The 19581-nt window shown below is 36.6% G+C and overlaps 1 protein-coding gene across 1 annotated transcript in view; it reads left to right on the top strand.

The window, feature by feature from the left end:
* The window catches only part of spsb4a (splA/ryanodine receptor domain and SOCS box containing 4a), an 88967-nt gene extending 72091 nt beyond the window's left edge, over nt 1–16876 (top strand). Inside the window, exon 3 of the mRNA XM_056479210.1 lies at nt 15806–16876. Coding sequence (XP_056335185.1) covers nt 15806–15933 — 128 coding nt within the window. The 3' untranslated portion in view covers nt 15934–16876. The remainder of the gene's footprint in view (nt 1–15805) is intronic.
* The last annotated feature ends 2705 nt before the right edge of the window (nt 16877–19581 follow it).

Genomic DNA, 19581 nt, shown 5'->3' with positions numbered 1-19581 from the left:
TTTCCTCGCTCTAGGTAATATGGGGGAAACAAAATTGGCCGTAGTGTATGTGTTCTATGATTGTGTATGGGTGTTTCCCAGTACTAGGGTGCGGCTGGAAGTGCATCCACTGTGTAAAACATATGCTGTAATAGTTGGTGGTTCATTCCGCTGTGGCACCCCTGATAAATAAGAGACTAAGCCGAAGAAAAATGAATGAATGAATCCATAATTTTATTTGGTAGTAGGTGGAACTGAAGGTTAAAGGCATGTACTGATACATTACAAAAAAGGTCAATTACAATTTCTGAGGGGAAAACGACTCAATTGCAGTAATTTGAGTATTTATATATTTTTTTGTTTATTCATAAATTTAATCAATTTTAATGCCAGTTGTGGCTGTGTAGAATTGTTTTCAGTAAGTTTAGAGCAGTGGTCTCAAACTCAATTACCTGGAGGGCCGCAGCTCTGCAGATTTTAGCTCTAACCGCCTCCAAATCACACCTGCTTAATAGTCTCTAGTAGTCTTGAACACCTTGATTAGTTGGATCAGCTGTTTTTGATTAGGGTTGGAGCAAAACTGTGCAGAGCTGCGGCCCTCCAGGACTTGAGTTTCAGACCCATGCTTTAGAGTGTGGAAAAATTCAGTTCAGACAAAACTTAAAATGCGTTGTTCCACTTACGTTTTGTCGCACGTTTCAGATAACATATCAACTACAGGGCACTGTTTGCATGTTTACAAATCTAAATATATTACTTGTGGTATGTTTTACTGCAGATTTCAGATACATATACTTTGTGTACACATCCATGAGAAGGCTGGATTTATCATGTTGATCACCTAGACCAGTAAACCACTGACCTAAACCCATATTTATTTGAATTTAGACTTTAGTCTTTATCTAGACAGCAGTAAATTGTTTTTTTTTTCTGTATTGCTTGGCGGACACAGAGATAAACACACATCTTTGTGGGAGGTTTACTACTCAAGTTTACATTGCAGATATCATAAGTAGGGCCAGACGGAATCTGCGCACATTTTTTGCTCTTTTTGCGCAGAATTGTGTTAAAAATCTGCAGATTTTTGCAGAATTATTTTGGAAGTATCATAACTAAAACCTTAATATATTTAATAAAAAGTAATTCCTTTTGAACTTTTATTTAATGTTCACAATGCAAATCCAATTAGATCTGCATTATTTGGTAAACAAAGCAAGTCTCTCATTCAATATATCTACTAAAAGACAGAAAATATTACTTTACAAACAGCATTGTAAACACTTCCAATGAATATTTTTATATTAGTCAATAATATTACTGAAATAAATTTAAAAACTGAATAAATATAAATTTTCGCACATTTACAGAAGTAAATAAATAGACTTAATGATGGGCTAAAATCTGCAGAATTCTACGAGCGCAGATTCTGTGTGGGCCTAATCGTAAGCTGGGAATTAGGGCCACATGATATTGTAAAAAAATGGCATTGCAATATTAAATTTGATGTTAAATTATACTAAAATATGTTAAATTACATACTGTGTAATAATAATAATACCTTTTATTTAAAGTCGCCTTTAAAAACACTCAAGGTCACCTTACAACATATCGCATGCACATCATAAAAATGCAAGCAGTAAAAGCAATCAACATGATATTAAACCAGCAAATCATAAAGTTTTTATCTGAGACTTAAAATAGGAAATAGTGTCCACCTGGCGAATGTGCAAAAGCAGGGAGTTCCATAACTTTGGTGCTGTACAACTAAATAAATAAGCCTGAATAAATGAATTCATCTTAGTTTGGAACGTAAAACAATTCAGCAGATGATGATCTCAGTGAGAGCAAAGGAGTGTACAAATGAAGAAGACCAAAAAGATAGTAAGGTGCCAAGTTATTAAGGGCTTTGTATGTTAAGAGGATGATTTTGTATTGTATACGATAGTGAACAGGGAGCCAGTGGGTTTTGTGATCAGAACCACTCGAGCAGGTAACTATCCTAGCTGCTTATTTCTGAACTGACTGTAGTCTATGAAGTTGCTTATCAGGGATGCCAGGTAGGAGAGAGTTACAGCAATCAATCTGTGATGTAACTATAGCATGAACAAGCCCTTCAGTATGACTTTAGTATTGAGTATATTTTTACTAGATGAAATAAATGGCCCAATATGGTAAGAATTCATCATTTTAGATTGATTGGGATGATTTTATAGGGAAGGACATCTGAATAAAATACACTAAACCAATCACAAGTGTTGATGAATGCAGTACAGCAAAGATACAAACAAAATAAAGTCTAGCAGTATACAGTGCAAGATGTGTAATCAAATGAAAAATGACCCAGTATAGTCCTCATCGTATTTATTCATACAGTAAATACAATTACAGTTTCTTAAAGTTACAATATTATAATTTTGTTTTAATGCTTGACATTGCAGATCCTGCGATGTGACTATTGCTTATGCGCACAATAGCCGCATTTCCACTATCGGGCCAGTGCGTGCCAGGGCTTTAATCGGGCCAGGCCGGGCCAATAGCACGGGAGGTTGAGAAATGAGGCCGAAATCATGTCGTGTTTCCACTGTCGGGCTAGTTGCTCGCAGCGCGTCACGCAAACACCGCCCCCAGAACGTCCCCTGAATCAAACGTCACACAACCCGTCACACAACCCGCCCACTTCAGCGGGAATAAAAAACTCAAATTATAACCACAAACACAACCTGGCATCACTACGAGAGCTGGAAGATGGAGAACACCGAAGCGATTGCTTTTTTACTGTTTGTGGTCTGTTGGTGTAAGGCCAGACAGCGATCCCTGGATAAGGACATTCGAGTTCGGCGGCATTTACTTTGAACACAGATTTTTCTTAGTGAGTTGATCAAGCGCGATAGCAAAACAAATGTAAGGGAAGAAAGCATCTTGTCCGCTGTTTACCTGACAGGAAAACTCCGCCTTTGTACGTAACCCCGCCCCGAAGCCCCAGTTGGCCCTCCTTGGCCCAAGGTATTTGGCGGGCTGAAAAAGGCCGGACGCTGGCCCCAAGGAAGCCCCGCTTTGGCCCGATTACGCCCCGGACGTGATAGTGGAAACGCGACTGGCCTTGGCTCGCCCTGGCTCGCTCGCTTTAGGCGTGATAGTGGAAACGCGGCTATTGCGATATCAATGCTGAAATGATATATTGCGCAGCCCTTCCAGGAATAGAGGCATTCAAAGCTTCATTCTAAACACTCAATAGAATGTAAGGTTTTAGAATGATCATTGTAGTAGTTCTAGAGATCCAGTAGCTCTGACATGTTTCTAAACATCTACGTTTCACATGTCACAAAAGTTTGGAACGATACAGGGGTGACTAAACGATGACAGAGCTTTCTTTCTTGGTTCCTAGTGATGTTCTATGCCTTTTCCAGTATCTGCACAGAGCCTTGTGAGTTAGTCATTGAAACTTCAAACTGCATATGGATCTCTGTATGCGTGTCTCTGTTTCCTACTGCTCCAAGGCTACTGGGAAATATAAACTTGCGCTTCCAACTCCGTCTGAGTGCTGCTGGGAATCTGTGGGTGGATCGTGCATATCTGTTCCTGTTTGTGTTTATGTACATCTCAGATGCTTTGTAATGCTCAAACTGTGCATATACTCTTTGATTAAAGTTGTGGTTTTTAACTCAGAGCCAACTGAAACACATTGCACCTCCTTTCGTAAAAATGTCCCTGTCAAGTTCCCAAACATCCTGTCTGGACATTGTATTGGGCTTCCGAAGAGGAGGCTCTGTCATTCGTTGGAACCCAATTCTGGACATGAGTACAGCATATGACAAATCTGTCTATTACGAAACTATCCATTTCTGCTAGAGTTTCCCTTCCCCGATGCCCTGCCTTCTGCAACTCTCTGTCATCATGACAAAGCTGTTTACCTGGCCTCCCCCAAAAACCCTGCTGCATCCACTCTGCTGTTGACAAGCTTTAATCTCGTCCAGACTCCAGCAGTGTTGGATTCTACCGGACAGGTCCAGGGACGGAGGCTGGGGTTGGGCGTCTGGCATCTGCCACGATCAATATTCGGCCACAGTCCATTTTTGCTGACTGTGGGAGAACTCCATGGTCATTCCGCATGTAGATGGGAATCCGCATTGGCTCAGATGGATCTGAGTGATGTGTTTTAGATTTGATGGCTCCTAATGGCTGTGTGAAATATCAAGAACTGAATAATAATATTTAACAGATTTACAGTGACATGTTAACATAGCTTAAGAGCTTTATAATGAAGTATATTTTTATAATGTATATTATTTTAATTGTATTTCTTAAGGAAAAGGCAAGAAGAAAGGCAAGAAGAAAACCAAGAGATTGTTTTTCTTTTTTCCCCTTTTCTATTATCATTTTTTTTAAATAAAAATCTATCCATCCGTCTGTCCATCCATCCGTCTATCTGTTTGTCTATCTGTAACACAAAACCACTCACAAGTGTCTTTTATAAAACCTTATGCATGAAAGTTGAACAAATAATCTTTCCTTTGATGTTTAATGTGGACAGATAGGACAATACTTGGCCGAGATGCAACTATTTGAACTATCTGAGGGTTCAAAAAATAGCTTTTAAATGGTCTAAAAACATGCTTAGCAATTCATATTACTAATAATTTCATCAATCATAAAAATATATTCATAAAACATGATCTATACTTAATATCCTAATGATTTTATGATTTTATACAATGCTGTATACCATAACCCATATAATGTATTTGTCTCTGTTGCCAAAAACACAGCTGTGCAACGTAAGTTTTGGGGTCCAGGGTCACGTGTGTGCGTGTTTGTTTGTGAACTGTCCTTAGGGGTGTGCATGCAATACAAACATTATAATGATGATAACAATAATAATAGTAATATAAATAAATAAATAAATAAATAACATTCCAGTATTTTTGAAGGATTTTACAAACATTGTTTGCTGTTACATTACTTAACTGTATCAAATCTTACAAAATTAAAAATATATATATTGTTTTAGATACTTTTAAGTTTATAACTTGAATTATTGGGTCGATTTAACTACATTGTAATACAATTTCATAACAGAGTTAATGCTTTTGCTTTCAATTCATGTTTATATGTGTTTATTGCTAATAAACAGTGCTAGAAAATATTGTATATGTTAAAAAACATTGTGAATTGTAAAAGAAACTCAGGCAATGCTTTTTGGTGCATTTAAACAAAACCGATTTATTAAACAGATATATTTATTAAAATTAAATTTTAGTCACCAAACATATTTAGAAATTGAAAGATGATACATTTAAATTAAAGTAAAATATGGAGAAAATTTTTTACATTTTTTACAACCTACACAGTTTCAACTACATTTAAAAAAAAAATGTTTTGCTTCTCGATTTTTCCTCTTTAGTAAATTAGTTTTTAATATTTTTCTAATATAAATTAAACATAAATTTAGGTGTACTAGTTTTTAGACTGTTATCATAAATTATTTTGTTAGATAAGCTCCAGATACTTCAGTACTGACTAATCTAATGTATATGCACAAACATAATATTGTATAGCTTCATATTAAAAATATGGATTTGTAAGATAGATTTGTGAGGGTGTACTTATATAATCTGAGCACATAACCATCACTTTTAACAAGAATTTAATTTGCTTAAAATGTGGATAAAAGAAGGCAAAAATTGTTTTGCTGTTCAGGCAGCCGAATTTAACCTCCAAGCGGCTGTTATTCTGGGTATTTCTAGCTGTGTACAATGTTGACGTTCTTATCTTTCGGTAGATTCTGGTCCGTGGCTCTCTGAGGGACTGTCTGAAACATTTTCATTTCTGTGCGCTGATGTGAATTCCCTACAGCACCATCACTCAATTCGCTGAACTGCTCGATTGATTCAACTAATTGAAACATAATTGCTCAGTCGTCAGGTGGCTTCTTACTGTTGTCCATCTTGCTTTTTGTGCTTCTATCGATACGCTGGTCTTGAGGTAGTTGTTCTTTTGCCTGTCCCTCATGCGCATCTTATAAAAGCAGCAGTGGGTCAGGCATGTTGACCTCACTGTGTGTATTGTGCACAGATCACCGCCTCGGGGGAATAGCTGTAGACACAGACAGTCAGAAAGAGGGAGACTGCGCTTTAAAAAACTAGCCATATACATCTCCGCTGACCTTTCTGCGAGCACTTCCAGTGGAAAATTACAGCTTCTGGGACTAGTGAATAAAGACCTCATGACCTCATCCTGAATGTTTAGTTCGTGTCTAGCAATTATCGGATTTAGATTTATTGCCATCCATGTTTACTCACTCGAGCAATTCGTCTTGGTGGCAGAAGTTTCTAGAGAATGAATAGACATTTTAAGTAAAGTTAATATTGCCAGCCTCAATCATTTTTTTTATTTTGTTTGTATGTTTGTTTTCCGAATGATGTTTAACAGACCAAGAAAATTTTTATAGGAAATAGTATTTCCTATTAGGGCTGGGCCGAAAAAGCGCTATCGGTATTTATTGACCCTTTATTGACCCTTATTTATTGAACACCTTTGTCAATTACGAATAAAAAAAGTTAGGTATGATGTTTCGGTATGCGCTATAGTTTTATTGAAATGTGTCGGCTAAGTGCGTACCTTGAAAGGAATGTTATTTATAATCGAGTCACAAGGCTTGTGCATGCAAATAGGGAGCAATGCGCACATGGCGATTCAAGTAAGTAGAACTAACCAATCTGCATCACACTCTGTATGGAATATACACATTTCAGTAATAATGGCAGACTAATTACCTCAGACTAACACAGAGCACCCAAACACTTTTTAATTATTTTCATAAATAAAAACTGGTATCGAATCACCTGGTATCATGCTCTGAGAAAATAGTTGATGGTCGCCTAGTTATGAGAGACGCAAGGGGGCCACGAGCACAAAGTGTTTTGGAAATGACGAAGGAATCCATGTGCTCGCCCTTTTCACCTGCTTTTAGAATATGTGAACAGAATCTGGTAGGGTTGTGTCCTCACCACCTCAGGTCAGAATAACAACACACGCGAAAATGAGTGCCATGACTAGCAGCAGTGAGGAGAATGTAAATAAAAAAGGATGTAAGGATGTCACCAGTGTGGCTTTTTGTTGATCTACCTTAAAGTTTGCTTTGATTGTTCAGCATTTACACTTTACAATTGCACACACTTTGTAACGTTTTATTTATCAAGTTCAAGAGTCTCTTTAACACGTATGTTTATTTTATTATAAGACATAAGAGACTAGACATTTTTATAGAGTGGCAGAGTGCAGAGTGGCTAATAATTCAGGAGGGCTAATAATTCGGACTTCAACTGTATGTGTAAAATTATTAATTAAAAATTAAGTGAATTTAACAGTTCCATGGTACAAAAGATTTGCTCATTTATTACGTAAAGTTAACTTGTTGCTTTAAAGTCAATAGGTTTGCTTTCTCTGAGAGATGGATTACAAGCAGGACAACACAAACCCACACAGGCACGTGCACATTCCTGGAAACAAGCTGTTCCAGTTGTTTAACTGTTCAACATCATGTTCCGTCAGTAGCATTAGGCTCAGTCGAATCCTTGACTGGGCTAAGTAAAATCACCTGTTATTGCATAATTCACTTATTAATTAACGTGAGTTTTATGAGCCATCATTCAAGGGCAGTAAATCCTGTATCATGACCACAGCCACAACAGTGTTTTAATAGGGTGAGAGTACATTGTGAACTGTGCTCTGAGTACATTTACACGTAATTACCTGGGTGTTACGCTTGATTTAGCTAAGTGGATCATTTATGGTTCAGCGTCATTATGACCAAAGCAGACTTTTATGATCTGCCTGCTTTCGTAAAACATACTTTACCTCAGTATCTTATCAGCTGTATTGGGTGGAATGATTATAGAGTGAGCTCAGTGATGTGATAATTTAGTTTTTGATACACATATTTCATAGAAGAGTTCAGGATTTTTATTTTTCAGATTCCAACTTTGTCAAGAGCATGTAACCTAGTATACTCAACCTACAGTACACCTTGTTAGAGTTATCATTTATTAATCAGCAAAAGACACATATAAAATCATTATACTTCTGTAGGTTAAATAATATTAAATATAGTTTTAAGTTATAGTTGTTGTTTTTTGCAATTGATTTTTTTAAGAGAATCAAGAGAAATGGTGTTTTCATCAAATTGTTCATTCTGTTGTTTTATTGATTTTGTTTTAGCCCCTTTTGTTTTGTCTTTCTGTTGCTATTTTAAGTTTTAAACTTTTCCTCCTAAATTTAAACAAATGATTTAATATTAAAACAATATTTTAATTACATATTGATATAAATGGTTGTTTGTTAGTCTCCTTACAGCACAAGTACTTACTGATTACACTACATAAAATAAATCTGAACCAGAAATGTATTAACTGCATATATAACCCTAATATATAGTAAGAACATGTTCGTATAACTTTACGTCACCAATTATTTACTGACTATTATGGAGTCGATGTATAATTTAATAAATAAATAAAAATAAATAAGTAAAAATTTGATTGGCTGATATTATTCTGCAAATAACAGCACTAGTCCGGCCTCTTAAAGGCTGATTTATACTTATATGTATACTGCGCAGCCTACGCGTGTACGCCTAGCCCTCGCTGTAGCCGTCGGCGTCGCTGACGTGCACCTGTCAAAAAATGATGCTTAGCGCAAGCTCTGTGGATTTCACCTTTATCATGATATAGGACTGGAGATTTCGGACAGGAAAGCATTGGCAGCAGAAAAAAGGGAAAGTACCTTGAGCTGGGAATCGAACTCGGGTCATCGTGTGCACTTCTGTGCTATATGTCGGCACTATCCTAAATGAACATTACAGGTTACATATATTTACTAATTTAAGGATAGTCATAATAACCTAAACCAAACCTTAACTTTGTGTAATTACATGTTCTTCGTATTATTATCAATTATTACCTATTATTCAGCTTTATTTCCAGACTCGAGGTTCTTGCTAATGATTACTGAGTCAATGCGAAATGTTAAAGCTGAAATTATTAATCCGTGTTGATAATCGCTGCTTTTGGTTTGGATGTTGTTCTGTAATGATTGCTGTTTCTGTGGAAGGATCGCAAGCCCCTTTACGTGACCACAGCAGATCTTTCAATTAATCAGCCCACAGACATTAATCAGTTCTCAGTGATTTAATTGAATTACACCGCTGGGCTTGATCTCAGCGAACGCTCCCTCCCAGGCTTTCTGTAGGCTGGTGCAAACCTTTCCAGAAGCTTCCACATGCCTCCGCCCTCCTCCACCCGTCCTGGCACCAGGTCATAGAGAGTTTCAGACCCCCCTTTGCGATCTTGCCTGGCACTGCTGCACCCCCGTTGAGCACCGAGGGGGAATTAATTGGATTTTACCAAATGTGATGCTTTGATTTTTTTTCTTTTTTTTACCGTATGAATCCCATTGCTTGTCGTGCAATTGCGAGATTGCAAGAAATTGCATTTTGGAGCAGTAATAATGATCATAAAACTGTGTCGGACTGAGAGAGATGCGCTTCTCTCTCCTCTTCTGCTCCACAGCTCATTTATTACAAGCCTAATAGAGGAGTCAGGGCTTAGCAAGAGCTGGAACTTTACAGTTTGTTAAATGCGGAAGTTCGGAAAAGGAATCCCACGTGCCACGTTTTGTGCTGTTTTATGGCTAGTAGAGGAGCGTATGTATGGACAGAGACACCAGAGTGCTATTGCTCACAGTGGGTTTCAGGCTCTCGGAGTTTCAGGATTGATTACTGAATGCATGTTTCAGCAGATATGGATAAATTTGGCCTTTTCGGCTTGTATGGCTTGTTATTATTGAGTGGTACAGTACAGTATAGAAGGCATTTATGTCCACTTCCACTGTCGGAAGTATCAAATTAGTACTACACCATGCAAGTTGTTTGCAGGTTTTCTCCCAACAATGTCGATGAAACTTGTCTGAGAAAAGTGTATAAACTGTAGTGAGGGGTTTTACGGCCTTAAAACATCTATAATAATTTTTTAAAAATTAAGCTGACTACTTCGCGGATTTCACCTATTGCAGTTTATTTTTAGAACAGAACTCCCGCGATAAGCGAGGGACCACTGGAGTTGTTTCTCGGTAAACTGTTATCTAATCCTAACAACCCATACATCATTATAAAGTTAATTTATTCATAAATAATCTCATTTTTAAAAAGAAAATGACACTTGCGACTGCTTATGTTCCAGGGTAACATTTACTGTACAGTCGTGAAATGTAGCTACAGTATTTAGGCATGCTAAACTGCTTTAATACATATTTAATGTCACCTTCAAATAAAAGTTGAAAAAATAGGAAAAATGGATTTTGATTGACTGCTTGATGCAAGTTGACTTTGAATTCATTTTTCCATACTTCCTTAAAGGGGTGGTCCACTATGATATCATATGATGTGTAAACGTAAAAAAAAAACGTAAAGCTGTGTGAACGTAAACCACATCTCTGAATGTAAGACGCTCAAAGTTCAATGCAAAAGGAGACATTGGCTTTAACAGAGTTAGCTTAGCGAAGCCTACAGCGAAAAAAGTTTGGGGATTACAAAAAATGCATCCAGGTTAATGATGTCATAATCCCTTCAGGTTACGCACATACACCCTGCACAGCGAAGGGGTGTCGCCAGAGGCGCTGTAATGTTGTAACAGAGACGCTTCCTGGTTATGTGGAGCTGATCTGTGAATCACAGCACATGATGTTAGCGGACTAATCAGAGCCTCTTAAGGGCATGTCTTTCAGAGGAACTAGGAAATATGACAGTCGTTTTCATGTTAGCTGAATAGCTGTATATAATCAAAGCAAGATATATGAAAAAAAAATAACGCTATTTTCTACAAGTGAAGCATGAGCACACATTGCTTTGCATATTATAAACACAACCAAGCCTCAAAAATACACTCTGGACAAATATGGTTCCATTTGTCTGTCTACTAGCAGGAAGGTTAATATTATTAAACTGGAAACAGAAAGCCGCTCCTAAATATAAACATATAATGAGGGATGTAATGAAACATTTGGAACTGGAGAAAATCAGATTCTCCCTAAAAAAGAAAGAAGACAATTTCTATAAAATCTGGCAACCTTTCATGGCTTACTTTAAAGACATAAATTCTGCAAGAAATAGTTAACTTGAAGAGGATTAGACCACTTTAGAATAAAAACAGAAGATTATTATTATTTTATTTATTATTATTATATTTATTTATTTATTGTATTTATTTTATTATTTGTTTCCTTTTTGTAATTTTAATTACATTTTATTTTATTATGATTTTTTATTTATTTATTATGATTTTTTAAAATTTTTATATTAATCTATTATCACTATACTTATGTATAGTTTGTTTGTATATTGCATGTTTTATTGTCAATTGTGGTGTGAATGTTCGTTGGACCATAGTTGTAAGTTGCTGTGTTTTAATGTCTGAAAAATAATGAAAGTTTAAAAAAATAAAATAAAAAATAAACTCTGGACCACCCCTTTGATGTTTTCAGAGTTCAATTGTGAGTTAAATGACAAAAATAGTGTAAAAGAGTTCAATTTAATTGACTCTATAGCACAATCAGACCTTGATGCTTTTCTTGTTTATTATTTGAATGCACTAATGTTTAACCACATACTATTGTTGTATTTATGTCTCACCTATCCTGCATGTATTTCTGCGTGTGTTTGTGTGTACATGTGATGTAGAGATCAAGACGACTGCTTCTGTGTAGGAAGAAAAGCCAAATCTCTCAGCATGTACTGTAGCGCCAGAGTCTGTTTTATCAGCCATTTTATTAGGTCATTCTGAGAGTCTGATAACCTGCACAATGCCATCAAATTGACATATCCGAGCAGCGTAATCGCATTTATTGTGTATAACTGGCATCGATATGATTTGTTGGCGTAAGCGGCATGTAGGTAATGTGATTGAGGAGCAGCCCGAGGACGACATCGAGCGACAGGTCACCGTGTGCGTGCAGTATTTCACTGACATGATTACAGTCTTCAGACTAACCTTGAGCGTGCTGGCTGTACGTGGGCTGGAAATGAGAAATGATTGGGTTATGCTGTGGTGCCTTTGATCCATCTGTCACTTTTGACCCTCAATGTCAGTCTCCTCTCTCTCATCTGCCCACTGCACACAGCTGGATCTGCTCTGCTCTTGCCATCTGCCTCTTTATAAGACACTTACTGGTCAGCTGGCTGTTTTGGTGTATGTACTGTATATTTAGAAGGATGTTTTGGAATCAGAAGAAATGATTAAGTCAGATTTGACTGCTCATTCATTTAGTTACTGGATAACACGTGTATTTTGGTGGTAGCATTGTTGAAGTTGTATGTTTATTATTCATCACTCATAAATACTTTATTCTTCATTCTACTTCGTGTTGCATATTACTGTCAATTAAATAATAATAAAAAAAAATAATAATAATAATAACCTTATAATTACAATGATTGTTAGTAACAGCAACAGTGTTTTTTTATAAAATATATATATATATATATATATATATATATATATATATATATATATATATATATATATATATATATATATATATATATATATATATATATATATATATATATATATACACTGTAAAACACTGTAAAACACTGTCAATATCACTAAATGAAATGTTAAATTATAATTTTTAAAAGGTTACTTTGACTGAACAAGAGTTATCTTAACTCGTGAACAAACTTTATTAAGCTGAACTCAAAATAAATTTTTTTACGAAGTTACGAAGGAATTAATTATATTTTTTTGTGTTAACTCTCAAACTAAAAGCAATACCAAACCGTTTGAGTAGCTATATAGTTGTTTGGACTTAATTTGTTGAACTCATAGCGATTAGATAACAGAACTTAAAATAGTGTGTGTATATGACTCTATATATAGTCCTATAATACTCAAACCATATTGTTTTAAAACTTAAATGGTTTGCCGCAATTGGTTTCCTCAAACAGTTTGAGTTAACTATACTTATCAGGTTTTACAGTGTCTATATATCGTTAGTTGGTTAGTTAGTCTTATCGTGGTTGTTGTAGGACTACTTCATATAACCCTTTAGAAAAGATAGCACTGTGAAAGTGTCCTTTTTAGCTAATTAAATTAAAACAATACTGTGCAGGATAAGGAAAAAAAATAAAAGGTTTTGAATTTTGAAGGATGCTTTTTAGCAGTGAAAATTTTTTATTTAGAGGCAAAGAACATGCATTAAAACTGAACTATTCCTCCTCCCTGAGTGCAACATGAAATTTCGTTTTGACGAACAACTTATGAACAAAAAGCCATCACTATGTGCCATTTAAATGATTAATTTAAAAGACTAAAGAGCTCTTCAGGGATTGGTTGTTTCACTTTAACTTGTCGTGGTAAAATTAGCAATATGCGATGGCATTACATTGCTCATGGCTTCAGTTCAGCTGCCAGGATGGTGGAAAAGCAAACTCACGACATGTTCTGTGTGGGACTCCATCACGGCTATAAATATTCAATGTGGGTGCTCACATTGTGCCAGTACAGCTGTATAACTATTCCATTTTTTTTTTTTTTTTTTGGGTTAGTCTCAAATGCTTACTACTAACCATCATATCCAGTCACGATCTCTTACTCTGACCAGCCGGCTGAAGGAACGGTCTCCACCCGGGTGATCTGATTAGTCATATCAGCACAGGTCCTGATAAAGATCCTGATGGCCAACCGAGGAGATGTGGCGTCTTGTCCAGATGGAGCGGTGGCTGTTTTTGTGTTTGTCAGTATGAAGTCTTGGCTGGAGCGGTGTCTGAGTCAAGGCAGATGGGAGGCGCAGCGGCTCCGTTGATGGATACTGAGCTCCAGTGGCAAGATCCATCCATTATTGAACTGCTCTGTCAGCTTATGTAGAGAAGCAAGACACACACAAACACTGGATCGTGCACAAGGTCTTTTAAGGGAACTGTTTAGCAGCAAATGAAAACCTGGTCATCTTTTGGTTTTCTTTGTGTTGATTTAAAATTGTATGACTGAAATTTTCTGTCGAACTTGCACTGATTTATCTTTGTTTAGAAAGATTTTCACTCAGTGGTAAAAGTAAAAGGTAAAATTAATTTTTAGGTTTTCTTAACCCTTTAACTGCCTCTACCAAATTGTTGACCATATTTTGACTGTTTTAAACAATGACTGTTAAAGTCATTTAAAGAATGAAGAAAGAATGTGTATTTACACTACACAGCATTGTTGGTTTCCAAAAAAAAAAAAAAAAAACATAATCCTGTTGCAGTACTACAACTGATTTTGGTTTTATTGTTAAAAAAAACAAGAAAATGTGTTAAGTGTGCTGAGAATCTGAAATATTTTATGGCATACTTCAAAAAGGAAAGATGATTTGGTGTTCAAAAATGTTTTATTTTGATATTTTTTTAAATAAATTGGTTTTACACTTCATATTTTCAGAATTGTCATAGTATGTGTATAAATTCCAGTACTTTTAACACAAACCGACATATCTACCATTTGGTAGAGGTTAATATTATAGAAATTATGGGATGTGTTGGAAAAAAAATGCTTTGAGTGTGTTAACTTACATTAGGAGATAAGAAATACAATCCAAAAAATATTTCTTGGTGGGGCAGTTAAAGGCTTAAGGCTTCTTTTTTGTGACACATATTTATATCTTGAAATAAAACCATTGATAGTAAAAAGCTGAATCATCAAAGAATCTGGTTTGGAAAAAAACAATGAACCAATTGTTTATGGCTCCTGATCTGTTCAGGAATTGTGGTTGGGTTTCAAGTCAACATATTTGGTTGTGGATTTTGTTGTAAATGGTACAATTCTTCAAAGTAGAAGTCTTTTAATACTGATCAAGGCATCAGTTGATCTGCTTCACAAATTCTTGAATGATTTGTTAATTAATTGGTTCAATTGGAGGCTGATCTTTTCCATGAACACACTTATTGCCCTGCTTCAGAGTATTGGTCCAATTTGTGAATGAACCATTATATTTACAGTGTCGTTTGAGCTGTCATTTCAGTCAGAATTGGTTTCAATCATGTGTTTATCTGTCAGTCCCTCCAGAATTTTGCAGGGACATTTTTTAATACATCTGTGGCCTAAAATAACTGATTTTATGGCTACCTTTCCCAAACCTTGTGTTATTTGCGTCAATATTTTGTGTTTTGGTTTGAAAATACACACAAACCTTTTTTTTTCCTTTGTTTTTTTTTTTTTATCCATTTGACCTGAAATCCTGGAGGGACTGATAAATTGTGCGATTAAATATTATTTTGAGCTGAGTCTTTTCGGTAAAGCACCTGATCTGGTTCATTGAATCATTTGTATCAAGTACTAGAATCAAGTCAATTTTCTGAATGAATTGTTGATTTAATTTGTTGAATTTTTCTAGTGAGTCCATATAACTGCTTCACAGCATCCATTTGAATGATTTATTCATAAATTGGTCCAGTTTACGAACCAATCACTCTTCTGAATTGAATCTTTTCAATAAAAAAGGAAAAAAAAACTGGCTTACAAAATTAATAGAATTTGTTCATGACATTGGGCTAGTTCATTAATGAATCGTTCTTTTGAGTCTGGTTTTTTATGATAGATTCTGATCTTTTATAATGCATTTGATTCATTTTTGAAGCTTGGACCAATGTGAGACCAAGTAGATTATTACTTTTCATTATTTAGATCTCTTCAAAGACTTGCACTCAAATAACAAATCTTGTTGTCTTCAAGTCTACATGTATTAAAATCATCCCTGGAAAACAGTTTTAACATGCAGTACTCTTTGTGTCTCTCTCCAGCGGAGCCTCTCCCTCTGATGGACCTGTGTCGACGTGCGGCGCGACTGGCTCTGGGACGAGAGCGTCTACAGGAGATCGAGACATTACCTTTGCCCCAGTCTCTGAAGAATTACCTCCAGTACCAGTGAGAGCGCAGACTTTCATGTAGAGACGCACAGACACAGAGAGGAAGCCTGAGGTGCTACTATAGCGCCACCGTCAGGCTGCAGAGGGAAAATGTTTACATTGTGGCTCACTGGTGGAATCTTAAGTTCGCTTTTTCCTTAGTTTGTTTTTTTATTTTCCTCTTTATGAGTTGTTTAAATTATTGATGGCTTTGAAAGAAGCTGGAAAGATGCAGAGCAAGAACGGCGGCTGCTCTACAGACCTGCAGCGCCTCCCGGTGTACGTCTCACCCCTGGAGAATATGACAGGATAGTGGCATTTCAGAAAGCACATTAACCTTGGGATACCTTTGAAAGCCTACAGTAGTAATCTTTTCGAAAGACCGAGGCGGTGTCTACAGTCAAAAACCATCACATGGGATCCTTGGCGAATGAAACAAAGCCCTGGAGGGTGGTAGTACTTTTGCACTGGACCACCCAGAAGGTAACATGACTGACAGGAGCCATTTTCCCCTTTTATCTGGGATGGATGTCTATAACCAAGGACACACGCATTTGTACGCACCCATACAACCAACAATAATACACAGAATTCACGTCTTTTTTTATTTTTGTGAGCTTGAGTCACTTTTCTATCTGATTTTATTGTCAGCGTGAGATTGATTGATGATGATGATGATGTTTGGCTATCTTTTAATTTTATTTATCAGGTTCTAGATCGTTTTTAATGAACTGAGGATGTGCAAATGAGCACATAAATATCGAACACTATCCTACACTCGTCACATATGGCTTTCGATTTGAAACTGGGATGCTGCTTTATTATTATTAATATTATTATTATGATCATTATTCTGTCTGAATGCTCAGATGGAAGTTTGGTTTTTTCAAGGCACACAGTGGAATGTAAAGATCTTGCTAGCGTTAGCATATTTGAAATGTGAATAAAAGCCAAGTGAATGAGAAAGCAAGAATGACAGTTTTTTTTTTTCTCTCTCTCTGAGGCAGAATATGTGTGTTTTGACATTGAATGAAAATATGTGCATTCTTAAGCACAGAAGGGTCTATTTACATAACACCGCTGCTGCTTTTCGGCTAACGTTCCACTGAGAGATACCTCATTTCCCACTTTTCGCTCTCTCCTGTCTGACTCCCACTCTAATACAGTCTGAGGCTGAAAAGTATTATCTAACCTAAATCTGCGAAGAATTGGATCACTCTGCTCACGCTCGGGTTCGTGGGTGGTGTTTTAACCACTAACCGCAGGTGCTTTCTTCAAAAATCTCTTGTGTTGTTAATCTCTCGCCACAAATATTTAAGAAATTGACTGATATGCGGAATTCTTATACAGTACTTTGCATATAACAGTAATTGATTTTTTATTAGTATTATTTAATTTTTATTATGTAGGGTTAGGCTTGAGTATGGTTTAGGGTTATTTTGATACCGCTGCTATATTGATACTTTTTAAATGGTACCTGTGCCAAAACTGTGTCTGAACCGATACTTTTCAGTTTATCATGGGGCATGAATGAAGTGTTCCTGAATGAAAGTGAAACTGCCGAACTGCAGTTGAAGTGGACAAATTAAAAATGATACACCTAAAATTACATGAAACTCTGCAATAAACGTTGGATAGCATGGTGACGCAATGAAGTTAATCGATCTTTGCTCTATAATATGTAAAACAGGATCATGAAAGGAACATTCAAAAACTCATAAACACCTTAAGGATTTTCTTGTCTAATTCAGATTAATGCAAATAATAAGATTACGGATGTCCATGTAAGCATAGTCACTAAAAGTGCCAAATGAAATCGCAAGCTGTCAAAGACAGCTTCCGTACTTTGTCTGTATAGTCAAATTACTTGTTTGTAGAGCAAGTAGTTTTACCATTTTCTGCGGTTTATTCCTAGTCATTTCTCCCATAGGCAGCTGAATCGCAAGGTCTAAAACAATCGCAAAAACGAGCGCACTTCTGCATTATAGAATAAGGTCAATAGTTTTTTCGATCTGGTCTATTATAAAAATGTCATTTTAAACTGCATAGAATTCATATGAAATAACATAATCATAAGCATTTGTAAAATGCAAATTTGAAAATATTCATTCATGCTTTCATTTTCAACCGCTTTTCTGGGGCCGGGTCATGGTGGCAGCAGTCTTAGGAGAGAACCCCAGACTGCCCTCTCTCCAGACACTTCCTCCAGCTCCTCCGGGGGATCTTAAGGTGTTCCCTGGCCAGCCGAGAGACATAGTTCCTCCAGCGTGTCCAGGGTCTTCCCCGAGGCCTCCTCCTCCTCCCGGTGGGACATGCCTGGAACACCTCCCTAGGTAGGCGTCCAGGAGACATCAGAAGCGGATGCTCGAGCCACCTCAGCTGACTTCTCTCGATGTGGAGGAGCAGCGGCTCTACTCCGAGCCCCTCGCGGATGACAGAGCTTCTCACCCTATCTATAAGGGTGCACCCTGCCACCCTTCAAAGGAAACTCATTTCGGCCACTTGTATCTGAGATCTTGTCCTTTCGGTCATGACCCAAAGCTCATGACCATAGGAATGTAGATTGACCGGTAAATCGAGAGCTTTGCCTTTAGCCTCAGCTCCTTCTTTACCACAATGGACCAGTACATCGACTGCATTACTGCTGCAACTGCACCAATCCGCCTGTCAATCTCATGTTCCATCCTTCCCTCACTCATGAACAACACCCCTAGATACTTGAACTCCCTCACCAGGGGTGAGAACTTTCCTCCATCCTGGAGATGGCAAATAACCTTTTTCTGGTGGAGCACCATGGCCTTGGACTTAGAGGTGCTGATTCTCATCCCAGCCATGTCACTTAGACGGCAGCAAACCGCTCCAGTGCATGCTGAAGGTCCATTTTTGATGAAGCCAACAGAACAACATCGTCTGCGAATAACAGAGATAAAATCCTGTGGTCCCCAAACCGGACCCTCTCTGGCCCAAGGCTGTGCTTTGAAATTCTGTCCATATTATTATGAACAGAATTGGTGACAAAGGGCAGAGTAGAAGTTTGGTTCACATTGCCGGCAATAAGTCAGACATTTTTAAGAAAGTAATCTTTTTGTAATACTATATATTATCGCAATTTACAGTAAAGGTTTTCATATGTTAGATAAAACTAAAAGGACGAAGAAGCAAAAGATTTATCATGATTTTCACAAAAATAAAACTATTTTTAAACATTGATAATATGGAATGAGCACCACTTCGTCTAGAGCTATATATATATATATATATATATATATATATATATATATATATATATATATATATATATATATATATATATATATATATTATACATCTATATATATTATACATATATATACATTATATTATACATATATAAAATGTTTAGTCCTACAAAATACCTCCATAATCCAGCTCAGATCAAATAGTATATATGCATATGTTGCTGTAAAAGCTCCATACTGATCTTCTATTTAGGTCAACGAATGATAAATGGTGTTTTTTTTTAGATAATGGAGAATGCATTTACTGATTTTTGCTTCTAATAATGTGATAGGGCAGTTTAGAGTAATCTCATCCTGTTTTACTGCATCTAGACATGTTAGAACTCTCGTATTGGAAATCAATGTTTAGATGGCGAGATACTGTCCTTCTGCGCTGGCATGAAAATTGACTTT

This window comes from Danio aesculapii, chromosome 2 (assembly GCF_903798145.1).
Source record: "Danio aesculapii chromosome 2, fDanAes4.1, whole genome shotgun sequence".
NCBI lineage: Eukaryota > Metazoa > Chordata > Actinopteri > Cypriniformes > Danionidae > Danio > Danio aesculapii.
This window is presented reverse-complemented; position numbering and strand designations above follow the sequence as displayed.